This window comes from Toxotes jaculatrix, chromosome 1 (genome assembly GCF_017976425.1).
Source record: "Toxotes jaculatrix isolate fToxJac2 chromosome 1, fToxJac2.pri, whole genome shotgun sequence".
In the NCBI taxonomy this organism is placed as follows: domain Eukaryota; kingdom Metazoa; phylum Chordata; class Actinopteri; family Toxotidae; genus Toxotes; species Toxotes jaculatrix.
The window spans coordinates 23,670,043-23,691,341 of record NC_054394.1 but is presented as its reverse complement, the minus strand read 5'-3'; the positions used below and the strand labels follow the sequence as shown (position 1 = coordinate 23,691,341).

The window sequence follows — 21,299 nt, the reverse complement described above, 5'->3', positions numbered from 1 at the left end:
CTCTTCTCGCGTTCACCTCGTCGGCGCCTTCACCTTAACAGGTAGCCGGGAGAGGGGGAAAAAACCACGCCGGTTTTCTCGGGACGTTTACGGGAGATGAGCATTGATTTCGGGACCCGTTCTAATGGAAGACACCACAAACCACTGACCACCTGCCTGTGTCTGTTGGAGAGCAACGCTGACCACCGCAATCACCGCAGGTCGCACAATTAGATCCTGTCCATTCCTTAAGTTAAATGGGGGAAAAGGAACTGCGACATATGCAGCCTCTAATTTACACCAGTTTGTGCGACCAGCTGGTTTTACCCAAAACCTGCTCTTGAGTCTGATTACTCCTGCCGGGCGATTTTTTTTTTTACCTCTTCTTGGACCCAAAGCCAGGTCTGACTGAGAAGGATATCTTTACCCGAATAAGCTCGCAGGCACACTGGATGAAGACTATGAGCTGACACACTCCAGTTTTTTCTCCTGCGCTGGAACGGATTTGGGTATGTAAGATAAGAATAGGTCTCAGTTTCCCACTAAGAATTTAAAATCTGACTGAGCTGATTTTGTAGGCTTCATTCATGCGTATTCATTCGTTTAGGAGCCCACACACAGCTAAACCTCGTTAATTTTGGCAATTTAAGTGTAAAATTAATAAGGCTGTGTAATGTGTTGTGAAGTTTTGTGCTCATGGGGGTTCTTGGCGCTAAAAATTCTTAGTGACCGTAAAATTAGGAGGATTTAGAAAGGGACCAATAGACATGAATGGCTTCCTAAATGATTGCTGCAGTGTTTTGTTGATTTTCTTTTTTTCCCCTTTTTTTCATTGGCTTGTTGATAAAGGCCTATGGGCAGATTTAATAGTATATCATATAAAATAAAATTAACTGGACAGGACAGCTGATTGTGAAGAGTGGGGTTGTTTGTTAATCAGATTTAATTACTGTGCAAACTGTGAAGTTATTTCACTGAAGAGAAACTCTGTCATGTATTCATAGGTTTGTCTGTGGAAGATTCCTGCCATCACATGCCAGGAGTCACTGCCTGTAACAACGTTGCATAGAAAGAAACCTTTGAGTTGAGAAGGCTGGAAACACATTTACTCTGTCATGGATCTAAAAGACTATTACCTGTTGGGCGCACTACTTGCCTGCATATGGCTAGATCCTTCAATAGCCCAAGAGCTAATCTACCCCATCAGAGAGGAGTTGCAAGAAAATGTTCTCATTGGAAACATACCAAAGGACCTAAACATTTCCCATACAAATGCTGCCACCGGAACAAGTGCTAATCTCGTGTACCGGCTCGTCTCCAAAGCAGGAGATAACCCACTGGTCCGTGTTCTGAGCAGCACTGGTGAGATATTCACAACATCAAACCGAATCGACAGGGAGAAGTTATGCCCCGGTCCCTCGTTTGAGGACAGTGAGTGCTCCTTTGAAATTGAAGTGGTCATTCTGCCTAATGATTATTTCAGGCTGATTAAGATCAAAATAATCGTCAAAGACACAAATGATAATGCCCCCATGTTCCCGTCCCCTGTGATCAACATCTCCATCCCTGAGAACACGCTCATTAACAGCCGCTTTGCTATTCCTTCTGCCACTGACCCAGACACTGGCCCCAACAGTGTCCACAAATATGAGCTGATCAACGGGCAAAGTGCCTTCGGCTTAGACATAGTAGAAACGCCTGAGGGGGAGAAGTGGCCTCAGCTCATTGTGCAGCAGAATCTGGACAGAGAGCAGAAGGATACATATGTAATGAAGATCAAAGTGGAGGATGGTGGCAGTCCACAGAAATCCAGCACTGCCATCCTACAAGTTACAGTAACAGATGTCAACGATAACAGACCGGTGTTTAAAGAGAGTCAGATAGAGGTGCACATACCGGAAAACTCCCCTATTGGAACGTCGGTCGTGCAGCTTCAGGCCACAGATGCAGACATAGGGGCAAATGCAGATATACGGTATGTGTTTGGGACTCAGGTGTCTCCTGCTACAAAAAGACTCTTTTCATTAAATACAACATCTGGCCTAATTACAGTGCAGAGGCCTCTGGACAGAGAAGAGACTGCAATTCATAAGCTCTCTGTTTTAGCTAGTGATGGCAGCTCTAGTCCTGCCAGAGCTACTGTTACCATAAATGTGACTGATGTTAATGACAATCCACCTAATATAGACCTGAGATACATAATCAGTCCCATTAATGGCACTGTTTTCCTCTCAGAGAAGGATCCCATCAATACCAAGATTGCTCTCATCACAGTGTCAGACAAAGACACAGACATCAACGGCAAGGTCATTTGTTTCATAGAGAAGGACGTGCCCTTCCATCTCAAAGCTGTCTACGACAACCAGTATCTGTTAGAGACATCTGCGTTGCTCGACTACGAAGGGACCAAGGAATACAACTTTAAAATTGTAGCCTCTGACTCTGGAAAACCGAGCTTGAATCAGACTGCCTTGGTAAGAGTGAGGCTGGAGGATGAGAATGACAACCCACCTATTTTTACTCAGCCAGTTATTGAGCTGGCTGTTATGGAAAACAACAAACGTGACCTGTTCCTCACTACTCTTAGCGCCACCGATGAGGACAGCGGGAAAAATGCAGAGATAGTGTATCAGCTGGGACCAAATGCATCATTCTTCGATCTCGACCGTAAAACGGGGGTCCTGACTGCGTCTAGGGTTTTTGACCGGGAGGATCAGGACAGGTTCCTCTTTACTGTAACAGCAAGAGATAATGGTACACCCCCTCTGCAAACGCAGGCAGCTGTTATTGTAACTGTGCTGGATGAAAATGATAACAACCCGAAGTTCACACATAACCACTTTCAGTTCTTTGTGTCTGAGAATCTCCCTAAATACAGCACTGTGGGGGTGATAACTGTGACAGACTCAGATGCTGGAGAAAATGCTGCTGTTTCTCTTTCCATACTAAATGACAATGAGAACTTTATACTGGATCCTTACTCTGGGGTGATAAAATCTAATGTGTCATTTGATAGGGAGCAACAGAGTTCCTATACTTTTGATGTCAGGGCTGTGGACAGTGGCAGGCCTCCTTGCTCCTCAGCTGCCAAGGTGACCATCAATGTCATTGATGTGAACGACAACACCCCCATCGTCATCTATCCCCCCTCCAACACATCCTTCAAGCTTGTTCCTCTCTCCTCTATCCCAGGATCTGTGGTAGCAGAAGTGTTTGCCGTAGATGGTGACACAGGGATGAATGCCGAACTCAAATACACCATTGTCAGTGGAAACAACAAGGGTCTGTTCAGAATTGACCCAGTCACAGGAAATATTACGCTGGAGGAAAAGCCAGCAGTGACTGACATAGGCTTACACAGATTAGTGGTCAATATCAGTGACCTCGGGTATCCAAAATCTCTCCATACTCTGGTGCTGGTATTTCTGTACGTCAATGACACTGTGGGCAACTCAACTCTCATATATGATCTCATCCGACGCACCATGGAGACCCCAATTGACCGAAACATAGGCGAAAGCAGTGAAACTTATCAAAGTGGTGACTATTTAACCATAATGATAGCCTTTGTTACTGGGGCCTTAGTGGTGATTATTGTCATCTTTGTCACTGTGCTGCTGCGCTGTCGCCACGCTTCCAGGTTCAAAGCTGCACAGAGGAAAAAACAGGGGGCTGAGTGGATGTCACCCAACACAGAGAACAAGCAGAACAAGAAGAAAAAGCGCAAGAAAAGGAAATCCCCAAAAAGCTCCCTGCTCAACTTTGTCACCATTGAGGGGAACAAACCTGACGATCCTGCCCACGAGCCAATCAATGGAACCATCAGCCTGCCAACTGAGCTGGAGGAGCAAGGGATTGGGCGCTTTGATTGGAATGCCACACCTACCACAACCTTCAAACCCAGCAGCCCAGACCTGGCCCGGCACTACAAGTCCGCCTCGCCGCAATCGGCCTTCCACCTCAAGGCTGACACACCGGTCTCAGTGAAGAAGCATCACGTGATTCAGGAGCTCCCATTGGATAACACATTTGTTGGGGGTTGTGACACCCTTTCCAAGAGGTCCTCCACGAGCTCCGACCACTTCAGTGCCTCAGAGTGCAGCTCCCAAGGAGGGTTCAAGACGAAGGGGCCCATGCACACCAGACAGCAGGTAAAAGAGCACTTTTACTGGTCTATAAGTACTGCCTATAACTGCCCTGTTCCACAGTGCTAAAGTGCCAGTCTAGATTAGAGACTCACTCTAAGTTACTGTGAAGCAACAGAAAAGAGTACAGGAGACACACTGCTTCAGCAAGTTCCACTGTTTCTCAAACTTAAAAATGAAAAAAAGAGAAAGAGTAACTTGAACAACTGCTAATTAAAGGAGTTGATTATGGACTCAACAATCACATGCATAATTTTGGGGGAATAATTATAGACTGATGTTTTGTCATTAATATATATTTAATTCATATTTAACAAAATGCAAGTGGGTGAGTGATTGCCTTGCCTTATTTTGTCTATTCAGCACCCAGGTTAGATCACTGGTAAAATGTACCAACATAACATTAATTGTGACTCAGTGTTCTTTGTGAAAGAAACATTTTTTTCTTGCCTATCTACTCAGATTACTGTTCTCATCATAGATAAATGCTGCACACATTCTCCAAAATATTAGCTGACTTTCCACCTCTCTCCTCATAAAACTCTTGAGTGTATTCATGTTTTTTGTTTGTTTCTTCGTTTTGGTGTGTATTGTAATATCACAGAAGACTTTGTAACCTTTTCAACACCTGCAACAGTCAATAATTAGTCTGCTGCGGTGGTGTTGTGAATGCCACTGTAGGCTTTGCCACACCATCTAAGCTTGAATTAAATGCCTCCTCTCAAAGCACACTAGCGAACTGAGTGAAGCTTGTCTGGAACTTGATACACATCCAATTCAAAAAGGATTAGCCAATAATGAGCCTCAAATTTCAACGTAATCCATGCTGCTTTTTATCAAAGCCTTATTAATTTTTCTGCTAATAAAGCACCACTACACAACACACAGTTCTAATCTAATGGAACACACATGGACAAATACCGAGAACAGCAGAGAAGGGGGAAGAGAGAGAGTGCAGAGGGAGAAAGGGAGGCAGAGTGAGAGTATTGTCAGTGGGTCAGGCTTGATGGGTGGTGGTACTGAACCTTTAGGTGGCAGTGTTGCGCTGCATGGCACAGCCTGGCACTACGCCAACCTGCAGTGGACTTATAAATGCAAGGGAGGAGAAGAAAGGAGTGAAACCTTTGTTGGTGTTCTTAGAGAAATACTCTCGCCTAATGATGCAGAGACTGCACAGGGAAGATTGATAATGGCAGTTAGAGATGTGAGTGATAAGATCTATCCGGAAGAGAGAGTGGAATTACAGGGGTGACACTGTGCGAGTCCTATCGATGCATACCTCCGGGTCACTGCATCTGGGGTTGCATTTAATGTGTTTCTGTGTGAGAGGTAGCAGTCAAAAGAGGCATTCACTTTGGCATCATTTGCCAGGCGCCGCTGGTATGTGTGTGTGTGGTGATTTGTGTGTGTGTGTGTGTGTGTGAAAGACAGAGAGAGAGAGGGACGAGGCGTTGAAATGGGTGATGGTGGTGGTGGAGGGGATCCAACCCTAGAGGAGGACACATGAGATATGACACTATACTGTAAGCACAACTTCATTGATTTGCTCAGTCATCCCACAATTCTTCACAAGATTCATTGGAATCAATAATTCTGACAAATGATTCAAAGAAGCACACAAACAGAGGCAGTGTGTTCTGTATAGTGCCACTGATAATATAAATAATGCACTGTTGCAGACACGTTTGTTCACACATGCTCTGTACAGTTTGATTAATATTTTTCCATGTACTTATGTGTAGCATACATGTAATCATTATAGAAGCTGACGGTTGAAACTGACCTTAAGTTGTGTCTCAGTCTAATTCAACTTTCTTTTCATTCCTTAATGACACAAAGCCCTTCAGCTGAGTCTTGCCAATCAAACATCTTCATTCGTTAGTGTCACCTATTTTTAGAACCAAAACGTCAAACATCACATCTTACAATCATGTCATGAAATTCATAGTCATAATCAACTCGCTACTTATTCTTGATATATTGCTAAAACAGTATTATTTAGATCTGTCATAAAAGGTTGAAGTCATCAGATATCCTTCACATTAGCAATACGTATGAGTTACTCAGATAAATATGCACTTATGTATTTTGACCGCACACAAAGGCACACTTTCTTAATCTCTGTTTGCATATTATTAAGAGAGTAGTAATTTTCTACCCTACCGCTATTAGCTGATTTCAGTCTTTGGATATTTGTAAGAAATTCCAGATCATATTTGAGGCTAAATGGCAGTTATAGATTGTGGTAAAATCAATAATTGCACTGACATGTCTTACTGGATAAAGCAGGGTATGTTATCAATGCCATTTTTACTTCCGTGTTTTGATTTTCTTTGCACAATGTGGCCGTTTGTATTGACATGTGGATGTCATCTCCATTTCATGAGCATTGACAAGTAGATACTCATCCAGTATATCCTATTCCTTTTTGAATTCTGTCGGCATATTGAGTAAAAACAGAGAGGAGACTAGCTGTAATTAAAAAAAAAAAATACTGAAAGCCAAAAACACCAATTACCTTTGTGTGAATCTTTAAACAGACAGTATATCCAAAAGGTAATATTGTTGGATTATCATATCATATTCCCTGCAGAGAAGAAGCGGTTTGGAAAAAGATAAAAACTCCATTATTAAAGGACTTCTTATATATAAGAAAAGATAAGATAAGATAAGATAATCCTTTATTAATCCCACAGCGGGGAAATTTGCAGTGTAACAGCAGCAAATGGGATAGCGTAATAGCTAGAAAAAAATAAGTAAAATAAATAAGTAATCAGAACCAATATGCATAGATAATAAAAATAAGTCAATACCATTTAAGTTATCACCAGTTATTTTTCAGTTGTAAAATGCGGTTGGATAAACTATGTTGAAATTGTAGCCTCCAAGGTGCTGAATGTTTCCACCTTATAAAGTGTCACACAGGTATACGATAGAATTATGAAAATTTGCACTTACATTGTTGCCTTATGAGTAACAAACCAACCATTGTTGCCTGAAGTTGACATGAAACAAGAAAGATGTGTGAAGCTGAATTGAAAAGCTTTTAAAATTGACCTGCTCTCTAAAAATTGAAAAATCATTTTCTTTCAGTTCTCGAGAGTCACTTCTATGCAAGATCGGCACCAATCAATGAATAAGGAAACTGAAAGGAAATTGATAAACAAGTAAGCAGAGAGAAAGAGGTGAAGAACAGCTGCAAAGCGTGAAGGTTTCAGTGGTGTCTTCAGTGGTGTTCAGAGAATATAGAACATAGGGAACAGAAATACAGTAGCAGATATCTACAACAGTGCCACCACAGACTAACGCCTAGTGGAATCAGCTTTATAGAGACCCCAAACTTTGCTGATAGCAATAGGAGCAATCCTTGCCTTTCCTCTCGTTTTTCCCCCACTTATTATTTACCCTCCAGGGACCTACATTAGTGTAAACAACACTGAGGAAAAAAGCATGAAAACACTGTCCTAGTTTCACAACGCAACACAAGCATCTAAGAAACCAAGTATAATCCTAGCCGTTTCACCATCAGTCTTACTTCTTCCTTTCAGTAGTGTTAGACATAGATGTGGTTCACCATCATAACATGAGCCCAGTGGCTACACATTAACCATGTACTGTACATCAGATCCCAGGGCTCATGTTATGGACACATTAACATGGTTTTGCTGAGGGTGCAGGGTTTGAAAGCAGTCACAGAGACTGTAACTGTATGAAAAGTCATTTTTACTCAATTATAACCCAGATTTCAAATTCTTACTCTTCACCATTAACTTTAAATGAATCCCATGGTGAATGTGAAAATAAGGCTGTTTATTTTCTGTTCAGCACGCATAGACTTTAATATGTACATTCTTGCAGATACACAAGATGTGTCCTATTTCCCCTCACTTTGTTATGGTAATATACATTATATGTTACGATGCACAGTTATGGGCCTTATATAGGGCTTTCAGTTGTGCAACCATGTGGCCTGAACACCTCATGTGTAAAAAAAAGGCTTAATTGCTGTGGGTTATTAGTGCTTTTCTTGCATGGCAGAAAAGATGCAAGCCCTGAAAGGAAGCTTGTACGTACAGTTCATTTGTCCCACACTGCTCAGATGTGCTCTTTGGCAGCACAAATCATGCCTTAGCTCTGGGGACAGAGTAGAACAACTCCCTTTTGTGCAGCTTCACTATAGTTACTGCATGTATAGAACAACTGTCAACATATTCACATTAGGTTTACTTAATCAAAATAATTCTGGAGATTTTTGCCTTTAAATCGTGTTCAGTTTTTCTGTGCGTCTGACTCCTGTATCATTTCCCTCTTGTTGTGACAACTACAGTAAAAATAAAGTTGTATTACATATCAGTAACAAAAAATGAGCGGCTATTAAATATTACAGTAGATATAATATCCGGTTTAAAGTGAAAGATGTGAGACAGAACTTTGAGGAAGAACAGGGAATCTTTAGCGGAGTGTTCCTGGAGTTGTCTTGTCAGTACATTTAATGAATGGACATTCTATGCAAACAGGAGTTTGTACAGACCATTGTAATTATGGAGCCTTGGGGGAGTCGTCCTTCTTGTGCAGGTTCATTTGCCACATTAATAAGGGGATTAGTAGTACGTACGGGGGCTGATGGCAGCAGGAGAAGTTTGAGAAGATTAATGAACTATGACAATGTTGCACCTGAGGGGAAAAGTCTGTTGCAATATCTTCTGGGTTGTGCTGACACAGAGTTTGGCGGTATGAAAGAGGAAGATGGAGAGAGGCCAGTGATTGTTGCAGACTGTGATCATACATCCTTTTCCTCAGCTATCCTGTCACTTAGTAGGGATACTGTGTTTGTGATCTCTCACACTGTACATGTCAATGATAGTTTTGACTGAAGACGTTCCGGCGGATTAAAAATTTTCTTGAGAATAAGGACAGCAACTTGCGAAATCTCATTGTTTTTGTGCATATGAAAAAATGTTTAAACTGGATAAATAACTGTACGAGTAGACTTTAATTAACCAAATCTTTGAGCAAATTCTGTGTTGTCTACAACTGGGTCTGTTGCCAGCATCAGTTTAATAATTAAGCAAACTTACTGGTAGATGCAAGAAGAATAACCTGCCTTCTGCATTCCCTTATTGAGTGAAATGTAACAGATGTTGAAACAAACGTAGCTATCAGGAGATAGTAAGCCAATAAGTCTGTGAGTGAAGTTTCTATCAAAGCTTTAAATCATCAGTGGAGGATTTGCAGGGCTCTTTACTGCAGAGAACATTGTATTTCTTTAAAAAACTTGTCATGTCCTCTATGTCTAGGTGGGTAAAAGGAAATGAAATGGATTGTGGGCTATACTAAGGTAGTGGGTGTGAGTACTACCAGAGTAGATTATTGCCCCAAGGGAGATCCAGTTTTGTCTGCACAAAACAACAAAATAAATCAAAAGCTCCCTGTTGGTACACTGGCTGAACTGTGGAATTCATTTATATGTTTTTATTTTCCTCTGCTGAGAAAAATGAAGTGCTACTGATTTTTAATATATTTATATATTTATTTATTTATAGCCTTTTGTTTGTGTCTTTGATGTCTGTAACTGCCAGGGGCAGGATTGCCAAAACACAGATAATGGCAAATTACCAGGAATTACATTTGATTTTTTTTGTGAACATTCGATTAATTTTCATTTCTGTTTTAATCATTTTCATACATGTGTTGAGATACTTTTCCTTGTCTTTACATTGTTTTATTCTGTGAAACACGTACAATACAGTTTTGATAATGACAAATATTGTCATATATCAAAATGCGTGTGTGCTTGTGTGTACATGTGCGATTTATTTTTTCTTTCCCGGGTTCGTTGTTTGTCCATCACTTTTGGCTGGCAACCATTCATCTCAAATTTATCATCCATTTCTGCAGTTTCACAAAGCAAATTGATTGATGATCAATCTTCAGGGGGTTTGCTTTGTGAAATTAATGTTTTGCATGCACAAAAACCAAAGTCACTGTGGCTTTTGTGGGACTGTCATTACTTAATTCATCTCCATGTTTTCACTAATCCACAAAACGCATTTCCCATTTTTCTAAGGCAATCAATCAAGTTGACATACTAGCTTCATATTTATTCTTACACTTAATGAGTATAAGACAAACTGCAGCTTAAAACACTTGAGGTATCAACATTGCATCTGAAGTCTCTCAAATTTACCTTAAGCATAAGAGTAGAGGGTGGAAGAAAATGTTTCTTGACTGCTTGCTTGTCTACAAAAAAAAAATGATATAAAAAGATGAAGTTATGATGTTACTTCATTGTTTGAATGCCCCCCGCCCCCACCCCCACCCCAACAACCCATCTCCCCTTTCCACTCCTCACTTGGACCCTCCACCCACTCCTTATCTCCCCCGTCTCCAGCCCACGCCTTTCACCCATGTTTTATCGGGGTCAGTGCCGTTACATGCAATGTTAAATCACCAAGGGTGTGTTCACCTTTGTGTTCTGATCATTTGTGACAGATGAGGGTGCTTTGTGTTCAGCACGTAGTCCTACTTTCTTCCTGTTACCATCCCCTCCCCGTTTATCATTAGAGAGAGATGGGGGTGTGTGTGTAAAAGATGGGCAAAGTGGTGCTGTATGTCCTGACATGACAAACCCAGAGGGAGACGTGTCCTTGTCACTGGGTTGTTGTGTCAAGTGACACACAGGCTGCTGCTCTGTCACTAGCGTGTGCCAGTGTCTAAACTAATAGTTGTGATAATGGCATTGCCAGCCAAAACCACCCTCAAGCAAAGAGCCACACTTGACTTGAAATGTGACTGCCATTAACTGCTTTGCCACTGGGCCCCATAGCTCACAAAGACTCTGTAACCCTCATCGATGTAAATCTTTCTTGTATATATGAGATGTTTCATGTAAATTGAACTCCTGGTAATCTTGCCTAATGTGCTGTGTTAAACAATAATGAACTTGTTTTATTTTTTTTTCTTTTCTTTTATTTATTTGCCCTGTTTTCTCCTTTTCTGTTTTTTCGTTTCCATTGCTGGGTATACATTAATTACATTTGAAATAAACTCTGCCAATTCTTCAGTACATTGCAACTCCTATTCTGTTTTTAAAAGCTTTACTCGACCTTTATAATTTCGTAATAAATGTGTCAAAGAGATCATTCCTTTCTTGTTTTTAATTCGTCCATTTGTTCTACTTTTATGATGTTTGTCATCAGACATTATGTATATACTGGGATATGTTTCGGTCAAGCTACCATGTGTGAACCGGTTCTAATCAGCATTTGCCCGTAAACAAGCGCTTCTGCTGATTATAATGCCAAGTTGTATATTTTAAGAAGCAAATTGATTTTCTGGTTTCACTGAATCCATTATTTGAAGTGAGGCACAAAAAGTCACTGACACACACAAAGTTAATTTAAAGAGGTAGTTTGGTTTGGGGAAATTAGACATTTTCCCTCTTAAAGAGTCACATTAGCGCATGATGTCTTTATGTCTCTGCGTGCAGTTTGAATTCAGGCTGAATGTTGAGTTTAGCCTAACTGACCTAAAAACGTGAAAGTCAGTGGGATCAAGTTAGCAGCTGCTCTCAAACATCTGGTGCTAAGTTTTATAGACTTTAAGTCTGTTTTAAAACAAAGTTGTGATGTTTATTCCTGTACATACTGGTCATGAAGGGATCACTTCTTAAATATGATTTAGGAGACAAAAGCCCATTTTTGTTTCATACACAACATAAAATGAGACTTCCCTCTTTGCTCACCATCTCTTACATTGGCGTTGTGTTAAGAAGCGACCTCTTCACAACCAGTATGCACAGGAGAAATCATTATAGCCACCAATAACTCTTTTGATGTATGTTTGGGCACATGAGGACTGTTTTAAGACAGACTGACAAAATGTGAACCTATAAGTATTTGTTTTTGTTAACAAGGGTTTTCACAAAATCCTTCTACCGCATTAGTTTAGAGCTACTTCCAGATTATACCATGAGTATATGTTAATACTCAACAATGGCTGTGAACTAATAGTGGATAATTGTCTAACATGACTTCAAAAAACAACAGCAAAAGAAAAAATCTTCTGACTCTGGGTTAGTAGGACACATAAACAGAAAAATAACTCAAAAATCACTTTATGGTAGAATTGTGAGCCTTAACATGTTCCTTTCCAGCACATTTTTGTTGTATTTTCACTCTTGCACGCTTAATCCACTGAAGATTTCGTTCTGATTGGTAGAACAGTGGAAGCATTCATAACTGAACAGCTCTTAATTACAGGTCTGCAAGAATTCATGTAGAGCTTAACAACAAACTGACAGTAAACACCTGCATCATAAAATCTGAATGTCAATCTTGTGTGTAGAGTAATATCAACAGAAAATTAGCAACTGGACTTTCCTAACCCACTTCATCATCATCTTCATCATCATCACCACCATAGCAAAAAGTATTACACTCAAAATGTATTGTGTATTGTGGGTATCTATGAAAATAGTAAGGAAAAGAAACACTGTTGTAACATTTTTTTTTTCTCAGAAGAGCTGACTTTTTCTGTAGTGACACTTTCAGTTGTTAATCTCCGGCTACCTTCCAGTTTAAGAAGTATAGATGTGTCACCTCTTAACTGTTTTTTTGCAGAAAGAGAGAGGGGGGGAGTGTGGATTTCAAAGTGCAATGCCAACACATCTGTGGAAAGTAGGCCTAACTCAGCTTAATCTGTCCACTCCATTTGAAAGCCAGAAGCACAGCTTAGTCTGCATTTGAGTGAGGACGAGGGGAAAAAAAGAGGATAAATAAATAAATATAGGCTTTAAAGTTTGACCTCATCTATACGGTCACTTTCAAAAAGCTGTGTGCACTTACTGACTGGAATTTGAAACCTGACTTCTGACCTGAAGTATAATCATATTGCCTCTCTTTTTCAAAAAAAAGGAGGGAAAAAAGCAATGCTAGTATTGCATCCTTGAACATTTTATCAGAATATGTTGTCAGTGTCTCCCAATCTCACATGGCCAGATTTCCAAATTTAGACGAATCCACATGGCATGATAAGACTGTAGATGCTATGGATCCGTGAAAGTGCTATGCTCTCCATGATTTTGGTGTTCTTACTGTCGCAGGTTTATTTTGTTCTGTTCTTGCACAGACTATATTTGCAGACAGACAATGTTGAAATGTTCTATATATGCATAGTGTGGTTAGTGAAAGAATATGAATAGTCAGTCCTTTTTCTTTACAAAGCATTTCTTCAATTAACATGCCACTGGCAAAATGTAACACATAAGTTTTGCCAGTGAGAGAGCAATTAGCAGATAGCACACAAGACAAAAGTCCTTTCTCGCAGAATATTTAAACGGAACCACACCAGCCACCAGCTGCATTAAATTCTGTGTGGATGTTTTACAGAAAGCCTGTGTAGGATTTTTTTTGCAAATTTATAAAACCCCTGTGTTCACATTCTTCTGTTGTACAACTTTGTCATCATCAAATTGAGTGCACATGACAGAGCATAACGTCCACTCGAACAATTATCCACACAGGAGTGATGTCACATGCCTTTTTTAACCTTGTTAGGAGAGAAATAAGACTAATTCTCTCCTTGGTCTTCCACCAGCAATGTCCTCAAAGCAGCTCTTGTTTCATTATGCGTAGCCATTACACACTGGTGTATATATAGTAAGTCAATAAAGGTGATTAATAGAAGAACTATAGGTGGTCAAACACATGATTCACTTGTAGTGACTGAAGTATTCAGATCTTTAACTTAAGCAAAAGTAGCAATACAGCCAGGTAAAAATTCTCCATTACAAGTAAAGTCAAAACATTTGAAATGTTATTTAAATTAAAGCACAGTATTATGTCCCCCCGGAGTGTTATGATTTATGATCATATGAATATTATTTATATGATTTGATCATCATCATAGATGAATTCACATATAAGTGATATTTTACAATTGTACTGTCTGTTTAATCTTCACCTGATGACAGGTTTTGCTGTTTGTAACTTGTCAAATATATGGAAAAGCTGAAAATATCTGCCTCTGTATTGCAGAGAAGTATAAGTAGAAAGTAGCATAAAAAGGAAGTACAAGTAAAGTGAAGTAAAATTGTACTTACAACTGCAGTGAGTGAATGTACTTTGTTACATTTCACACTACTGTTAAAACTGAGTGTTCACCTGTTATGTTATGCGGTTGGGGAGGCATTATGTAGGATACAACTATTTTTTAAACTCTGTAGCTGCACATGTTTCTAAATGACTGAGCTCTGCTGAGGCACTATAGAGACCTCTAATGTAGCATTTTTCTTTTATAAAAATGAGTATGTGTTTGTGAAGTGGCATATGTACATACTGAAGAGGTGAATGTTGAGTTATGTTATAATCCTTAGTGATTTTATGACAGCGTTGATGATAAAATCCTTAGATTATGTTTAAAGCGGTACTTTATATGATGGAAGCACACTGTAAAGGGGGAATTCTTAAGAATATGTTGTGTCTTTTGACAAATTTGGACTTTACTGTAAATATTATAGAGTCAGATCAGTCTATTGCTACAAGAGACAGAAAAAAATGAAATGAAAAGAAAAGTCAAAATAAAGCACACATCAAACCTTTGCTTCAAGAATATGAAAATAGAGCGATTGCTGGCCACTTTTTGAAGCCAAGAGCATTACGATGAGAAAATGCAGGAATAATCAGAACAGCAGAAGATAAGGACTCTCTAATGTGGTATTTCTGTTCAAGTACACTGAATGGTTGACTTAAATTTTTAGCAAACATATGGACTTCACTGAATATGCTTACATTTGCTACATTCCTATATCTGACAGATGCTTTCGAACATAGAGCGCTGGCTGGGAGATTCTCTAAATTAGTCATCTGCCCCACACATTGCTCTAAATTAAAATCAGGATCAGTCAGGCACTTGAAGAGGGCCCAAGAGTTTGAGTTTTGTATTTTTTATTTCTGCTGCTGATGCACATTCTGTCATATTTCCCTCTAATGACAGTATGGTCTAATTCCGCTGACATTTTCCTCTTGTGTAATCTTTCCTTAACCAGTATCTAGTCACTCATGGCTTCCCTTTTGGGGGAAAACTGAAGGAAGGTGAGTGCATTTCTCAGATTGAATCCCCAGATGTGTTTGACTCTAGATAAAGAGAGAAACTATTTTCATTTTCACCCGTAACAGCCCAGAATCCTCCAGGACAGCAGTGAGTTATGCAGTTCTGTTGCAGAGAGGGGAAAGCCCATCCAGTGTAATGTATGTATAAGATTCCTTTATTGAAGGAGGGTGCTGTGGTCACACCACTGGGAGCCAGAGGCAAATGTTACTTTTCTATTCCCTTTTTGTTTCCAAAGGCAGACTGACATATGCATACAACTGCACATCCAAAAAGAAAGATAAAGTGGCCTAAAGGTTACAGAAGTGAACTTTTGACCAAAGGGTTGTTGGGTCCATCCTTAGACAGGCAAGATAAATTAGACTGGGGAAGAGAAACCACCACTGAGGTGCCCTTGAGCAAGACACTTAACCCCCACTTGCTCCAGTGGGGTTGTTCAGTGAATAAGGCTGTTGTTGTACTTGGCAGCTTCCAAGGTGTAGCTGTGTGAACCTGTGTGAGTGTGGAGCAGAATATTCGTGGAAAATAGCATTTGTACTCAGTAAATCTACCTTGGATAAGAAAAAAAAGAAAATAAAACAGTCCACCAAGAGAAAGAGACATACATTGAGCTGTATCCATCTCTCCTGTATGATATTTCGACAGAGGGTTGAAATGTAACTGCTGCTTTTGAGCCTTTTATGCAGATCAATATGACATTTAGATGCAGTTCTCTTAGGACTTTGTTGTTGGTTCCACGTGGATTCAAACACATTAGAGTAAAAATAAAAGCAGAAATATGATTTTATGGGGATTTTGAAGGATTTCCATTGAAGCTCAATGTAATGAACAACATGGAAGTAAAAGGGACATTTCAAACATTTTATGTTAACAAAGCAACTCTAGTAGGTATCTCTTGTTCCAGATGAGAGCTTTAGCTATCTTGGTAGCAGCATTGGGAGAGGTTTGATCCTTCTGATTGAACTGTAGCAGATCATAGAAGTAAGTATAAATTATTCCCCATGATGAATTGGATGAAGAACATTGATTAATTGGTGTTAAGACTAATTATATATTTCCTTAAATCTGTACTACATCATTAATAGATTCTCTTCATCATGACAACAAAGAGCAACAACAATTAGCATGGATAGCATGTGATTTTCTCTGCCGCAGAGTACAATGAGAGATATGAGTGAATTAGTAGACATATAATGCTCTTAGGGGACCTAATTAGATAAGAAGTTGTGATGTATGGCTGCTGGAGGGATGTGTGTCAACCCACTCTTGTTCAATGTATAGACTGCAGATTTGTATTGATTGTATGCTTTGTCTTGTGCCTCGGGCATCAGCACGCTACAGTGTAAGCTGTGTGCCTTGCCTTTGTCTAGTGAATTGAGCAGATAAGGGTTGTGATAAATCTGCCCGAGAATAAGCTGTCATAGAGGTGCCGCACATGGGAATATTTAACGCAAACATAAAATATGGCTTGTCTGTTGTTTTATCGTCAAGGGTATAAGAAATGGCAGGGTTTTAAAATACTCTCACTTCCTTATTTTTGCACTTTTCTATCTCTGCAGCCTTCGCATGCACAGAAGCTTACAGTCCTGCTCATCTTTGTTAGGGCCATGGAGCGGACAAAAAAAGGAAAAAAAGAGATGCTTTGCACGGAATGGTGAACCAGCACCTTATCGCCACTCAGGAATATGCAGAGGTGTAAAACATTTGGCTAGCTTATTTAGATGAAATGATTTAGTCCTGGTTGTGCAGAGTTAGCGAGGGCTGAATCAAGTAGTGTGTTTGGGACGAGGTGAAAATTGGTTTCCCCTATCTTACAGAGCACATAGAGACCCAGCCTGGTTTCCTCTCTCTCCACAGACTCCCCTCCGACGATAACGTGCCCTGATAATGGATATATGCACCCAGATTTATTTTCTATTTCCTGCCACAACTGCTTTTCCAGGAAACTTCTTTTTTTTAATGTATGAGCTTTATGGTTGTTTTCAGTTGTGACATTCAGGAGGCAAAGCTCCAGTACCAGAGGAAAGATGGGTACATTTGACATGCAAAAAAGACAGGAGGATACTCTTTTGAGGGCTGCAGGTTTTACTGTAACATATACGGGGAGGCTCAAATGGAAGCTGAGATGCAAAGGAAGGGGAACTTTATCCACTCTTTTGACTTGTCTGCCTTGGTTGTCTGCCCATGGAGGTTTTATCTCACTTATCATCATTGCAGGAAACTAATATAGAACACTGCATTACGGGAGTTTCTCTGTTGCTGGAGTGGACCTTGTCAAAAGGTTTACAAAGTTCAAGTTTGCCAAATCATGTGAGACACACATAACTGGATGTAACAGCAGAGCCTCTCATTTGCCCCCCCCCCCATCTAATCTTTAAAAAGCTGTGGCTCCCTCTGTCATGTGACATGTGACCCTGCTACAGGCTTGGTAGGGTGTTTCAGTGTCCCAGAAACCAGCCCAGCCTCTGTCTGCAGAACAATGAGGTTCCTTCACCACCACAGACTCTGGACTGTGGTTGCCCCAGGCCATACATCACATGGAGTCCCTCATGAATGGCTCGTGTGTGAGTGTGTGTGTTTATGTGTTTGTGTGTTATATGCGTGTGTGTGTGTCGGTGTGCTGATGATGGGACTTTATTCCCTCAACACTTATTCAACATTGCTCTAAGATGTTCACCCATAGAGATCAGTGGTTGCCTTGTTCTGGTTCATATCTTCTCAGTAGGAAGTGTGTGTGCGTGTGTGTGAGTGTGTGTGTGTGTGTCCACTTATTAATAGCCCAGCCTCTGGGATGATATTCATAACCAGAGCAGGACAGAGGGGATTTAATGTAACACACTGGGCAGATTGAACTGATTAATATCTTAGAGGAGCATGTTCTTTGATCTTGTGTTTACTTTGTGATTAGGAACTCACAGTTTGAAGCCAAATGCCCTTCTGCGTCCTACGGACAAAGAAAGGCATTATTGATTAGTAAAGGGCACGTGGTTTGTGGAGCATCTATTATTCTGTCATGATGCTAGCTATATTTTATTAGGATTAGGATAACACTCTGTATGCTGTATGTTCTGCAAATATTTATCCAGTATAATGCAAATGATTGAGTCCTAAAATGTGATTTTCTTTAAAAAAAATTTTTAGATTTTACATGTCTATATGTGTTGTTTCAGAAAAACTAACCCAGACTACAAATATCTACCGGCTGCCATTCATATTTTAGCGTTTAAATTCCAGTTGACCTTACGTAGACACTTTGTTGGACACTGACCTTTAGCATAATATTGTTTCAGTAAGGATTAAAAAAATGCCAGTCTTTACAATCATATGGTATAGGCAGATGGACATGGCACAAGTTATGATATGGCAACATGACTCTTAGAGATGGCAATGTTGGTCAGTCCACCCCTTTGGTCCAGACCACTGGATGTTATTCATGGTCCCCAGAGGATGAATCCTGTTGGGATGTTTCATCTAGCGCCATCTTCAGGGCAAGTTATAATTCGTCCAATACTTTGGTTCATGACCTCATGCCTGCAACACTGCCATCAGCCTCAGTTTTATTTTATGTTTAGTGCTAATTACCAAATGTTAACATGCTAAAACGATAAACTAAGATGGTTAAGATGTCACAAAAGGCTTCATTGCCAGGTTCCTTTCATTTTTACAATATTTCAGTGCAAAACATAAAATGATCAAAACATTATATTTCTAGAACAGTAGTGTTACCCTCTTAGTAATGAAACATTGGTTTGTTTTCTTAATAACTGATATATGAATCCTTTTAGACTTTGTCAGTTTAAAAGGGAAAATATAAAGCATCATTTGATGCCAGAGCTTTCTACTCTGCACCTGGGTGCCTGCATGAGGATTTCACAAGAAGGAATCCTTTCTTCTTGCATGTGTATGCGTGTGGTGTGTGTGTTTGTGTGTGTGTGTGTGTGTGTGTGCTAAGGGGGTGTGGAGAGGTCACTGCCTTAATTGAATAATTGACTGGAAAAACTCTATCTTGCCAGAAAACATTGTGACATATAAAAAAATTGGAAGTCACTGACTTGGAAAACCAGTCAAATTGTCAATGAACCCTAAAGCTAAAAAGAAATGGCAACAAGTATTTGCTAATTAGATGAAGGCTTCCTCTATCATTCCTCATTGTGGGGACGATAACAACGCACAGGTTTGTATTTAGTTTTTCAATTCCGTAGGCTTTACCAAATGCCATCTCTAATTTTCGACGAGGATCTGGCCTTGAAGGCCCTGGTAATATCAAGCACAAACAATCAATCCTGGCCAATCTCTTGAGGCCTTAATGGACTTGGAAAGAATATTAAGAGGTTTTGTCTGCAGAGAAGCTTTCTGCCACAGCAGTCGTCCCTCAGCTAATTTGTGTTTGTGTGCCAAGGGAGGCCACACACTGGGACTGCTGTAACAGGCTCTCAGTCCTACTTTCTGAGGAGCTGCTGCCAGGCCAACGAGCACACACACACATGCAAATATGTGCTCCCACATAGACACAGAAAGACTGCACGGGCTTCATTTTGCATTACATCAAACAGTTTTTAATCAATAGCATGAATTTCAACAAGATATTTTTGACTGTTGACACCCAGGATTTAATTCCTTTGTGGTTTTGTGTTAATGTTGGGCTTCTGTGACAGTCCCAAGATTGCTTATTATTTTGTATGTGAGGTTGCATGTGTTTTTGCAAGTGATACAGAGAGAGAAAATGAGAGGGTGGCATTTTGGGATGCCAGGCTGAATGTGGGGTAACCATGAAAATGTGGGACCAGTGCCCAATCCCTGGGTGGCAGTCCAGTTGTAAATCTGCCTTTTGTTGCCACACATTGCTAATGAAACTCAACACCACCCTAGAAGTGTCACCGCATCTTAGCCTTACCTCACTGTTTAGCATAAGAAAAATCAGCGCTGAGAAATCTAATTAAAATGGGCTATTGTGGACCTCCTATCCAACTTATTAGGTTTTCTGGAGAGTGCCTGTCTGTGTGGTATGAAATGAGAGGGTTGGCTTAAGATTCTGACTTAATACAAACCTGACATTTGTTTTTTTTTCCTTCTTCTCCTGTTCTCCTCTCTCTGTCAGTATTCATTTTCTGGCTCAGCTTGAGTGCAGGGACGAGACCACAGGCTACCTTGAAGACAAGCTCTTCTTTACATATGTGTATTTATTTTTTTTTTTTACCATTCAGTGATGAGGAATAAACCATTTTGCCATTATTTCAAATGTTTCTCCTTACTCTTGTATCCTGTCCCTCTCTTCATCTTTCTTTCTTGATTTCTAATTTCCATCCCTGTATTTTCCATCTCCATTTCTTCCCTGTTGTTCCATTCACTCCTTCTGTGTTCCTCTGTCTTCTGTCTTTTATGCCTGCATTTCATTCATTCCTATGTATTTCTCATTTTGTTCTCTAATTTATTTCTCAATTTTCATCATTCACCATCTGCCTGTCAATTTCCTTTCACTTCACCCCTCTCTCCATCCCTGTTTTTTGGAAGGCAATGTTTCAGCGGCCCAATTTAGGAGAATTCCACATTTTCTTCTCTTCTTGTTTTCAATATGCACTTACCCAAAGTGTATAACACAGTATATAACTATTTGATTTTACCCACCTGAACCCTCCTCTCTAAGTGGCTGCTTAGCTGACTGCCAATTTAGAGTTTAACCTCAGGAGAGGAAGGCTATTGCCAGAGAGGCAGATGGTCAGAGGCGGAGGCAAAAGATGCTGGGAAATTCATCCCTTAACCTCTAATGCCTACTCTGTCATTCTGTCCATCCTCTCTCTTTATTTTTGTGGTTTTATGAGTGAATGAGAGTGAGAGGCAAAGAAGGACACAGAGAAAGGGAGAGAGAGAGAGAAAGAAGTAGAGAGAGAGAAAGAGAGGAGTATGGAGGATATGTGGGTGTGTTTGCAGGGTGGCAGCAACAGCCTGTGCACTCAGAACCTACTTCACAACCTACCTGCATATTTTAAAGCCCTCATGCAATATTGCTTCTCAGTCTTCTGTTGTTGTCGCTGTTGCCGCTCTCACCAATTTTCTGCCTCCTGTCAT

The 21,299-nt window shown here is 40.2% G+C and overlaps 1 protein-coding gene across 2 annotated transcripts in view; it reads left to right on the top strand.

Moving 5' to 3' along the window:
• Window positions 1–1,094: 1,094 nt before the first annotated feature.
• Window positions 1,095–21,299, top strand: part of LOC121181814 (protocadherin-9) — a 179,581-nt gene continuing 159,376 nt past the window's right edge. For both annotated transcript variants that reach the window (XM_041037974.1, XM_041037984.1), the window contains exon 1: window positions 1,095–4,130. In XM_041037974.1, the coding sequence (XP_040893908.1) occupies window positions 1,095–4,130 (3,036 nt within the window). The remainder of the gene's footprint in view (window positions 4,131–21,299) is intronic.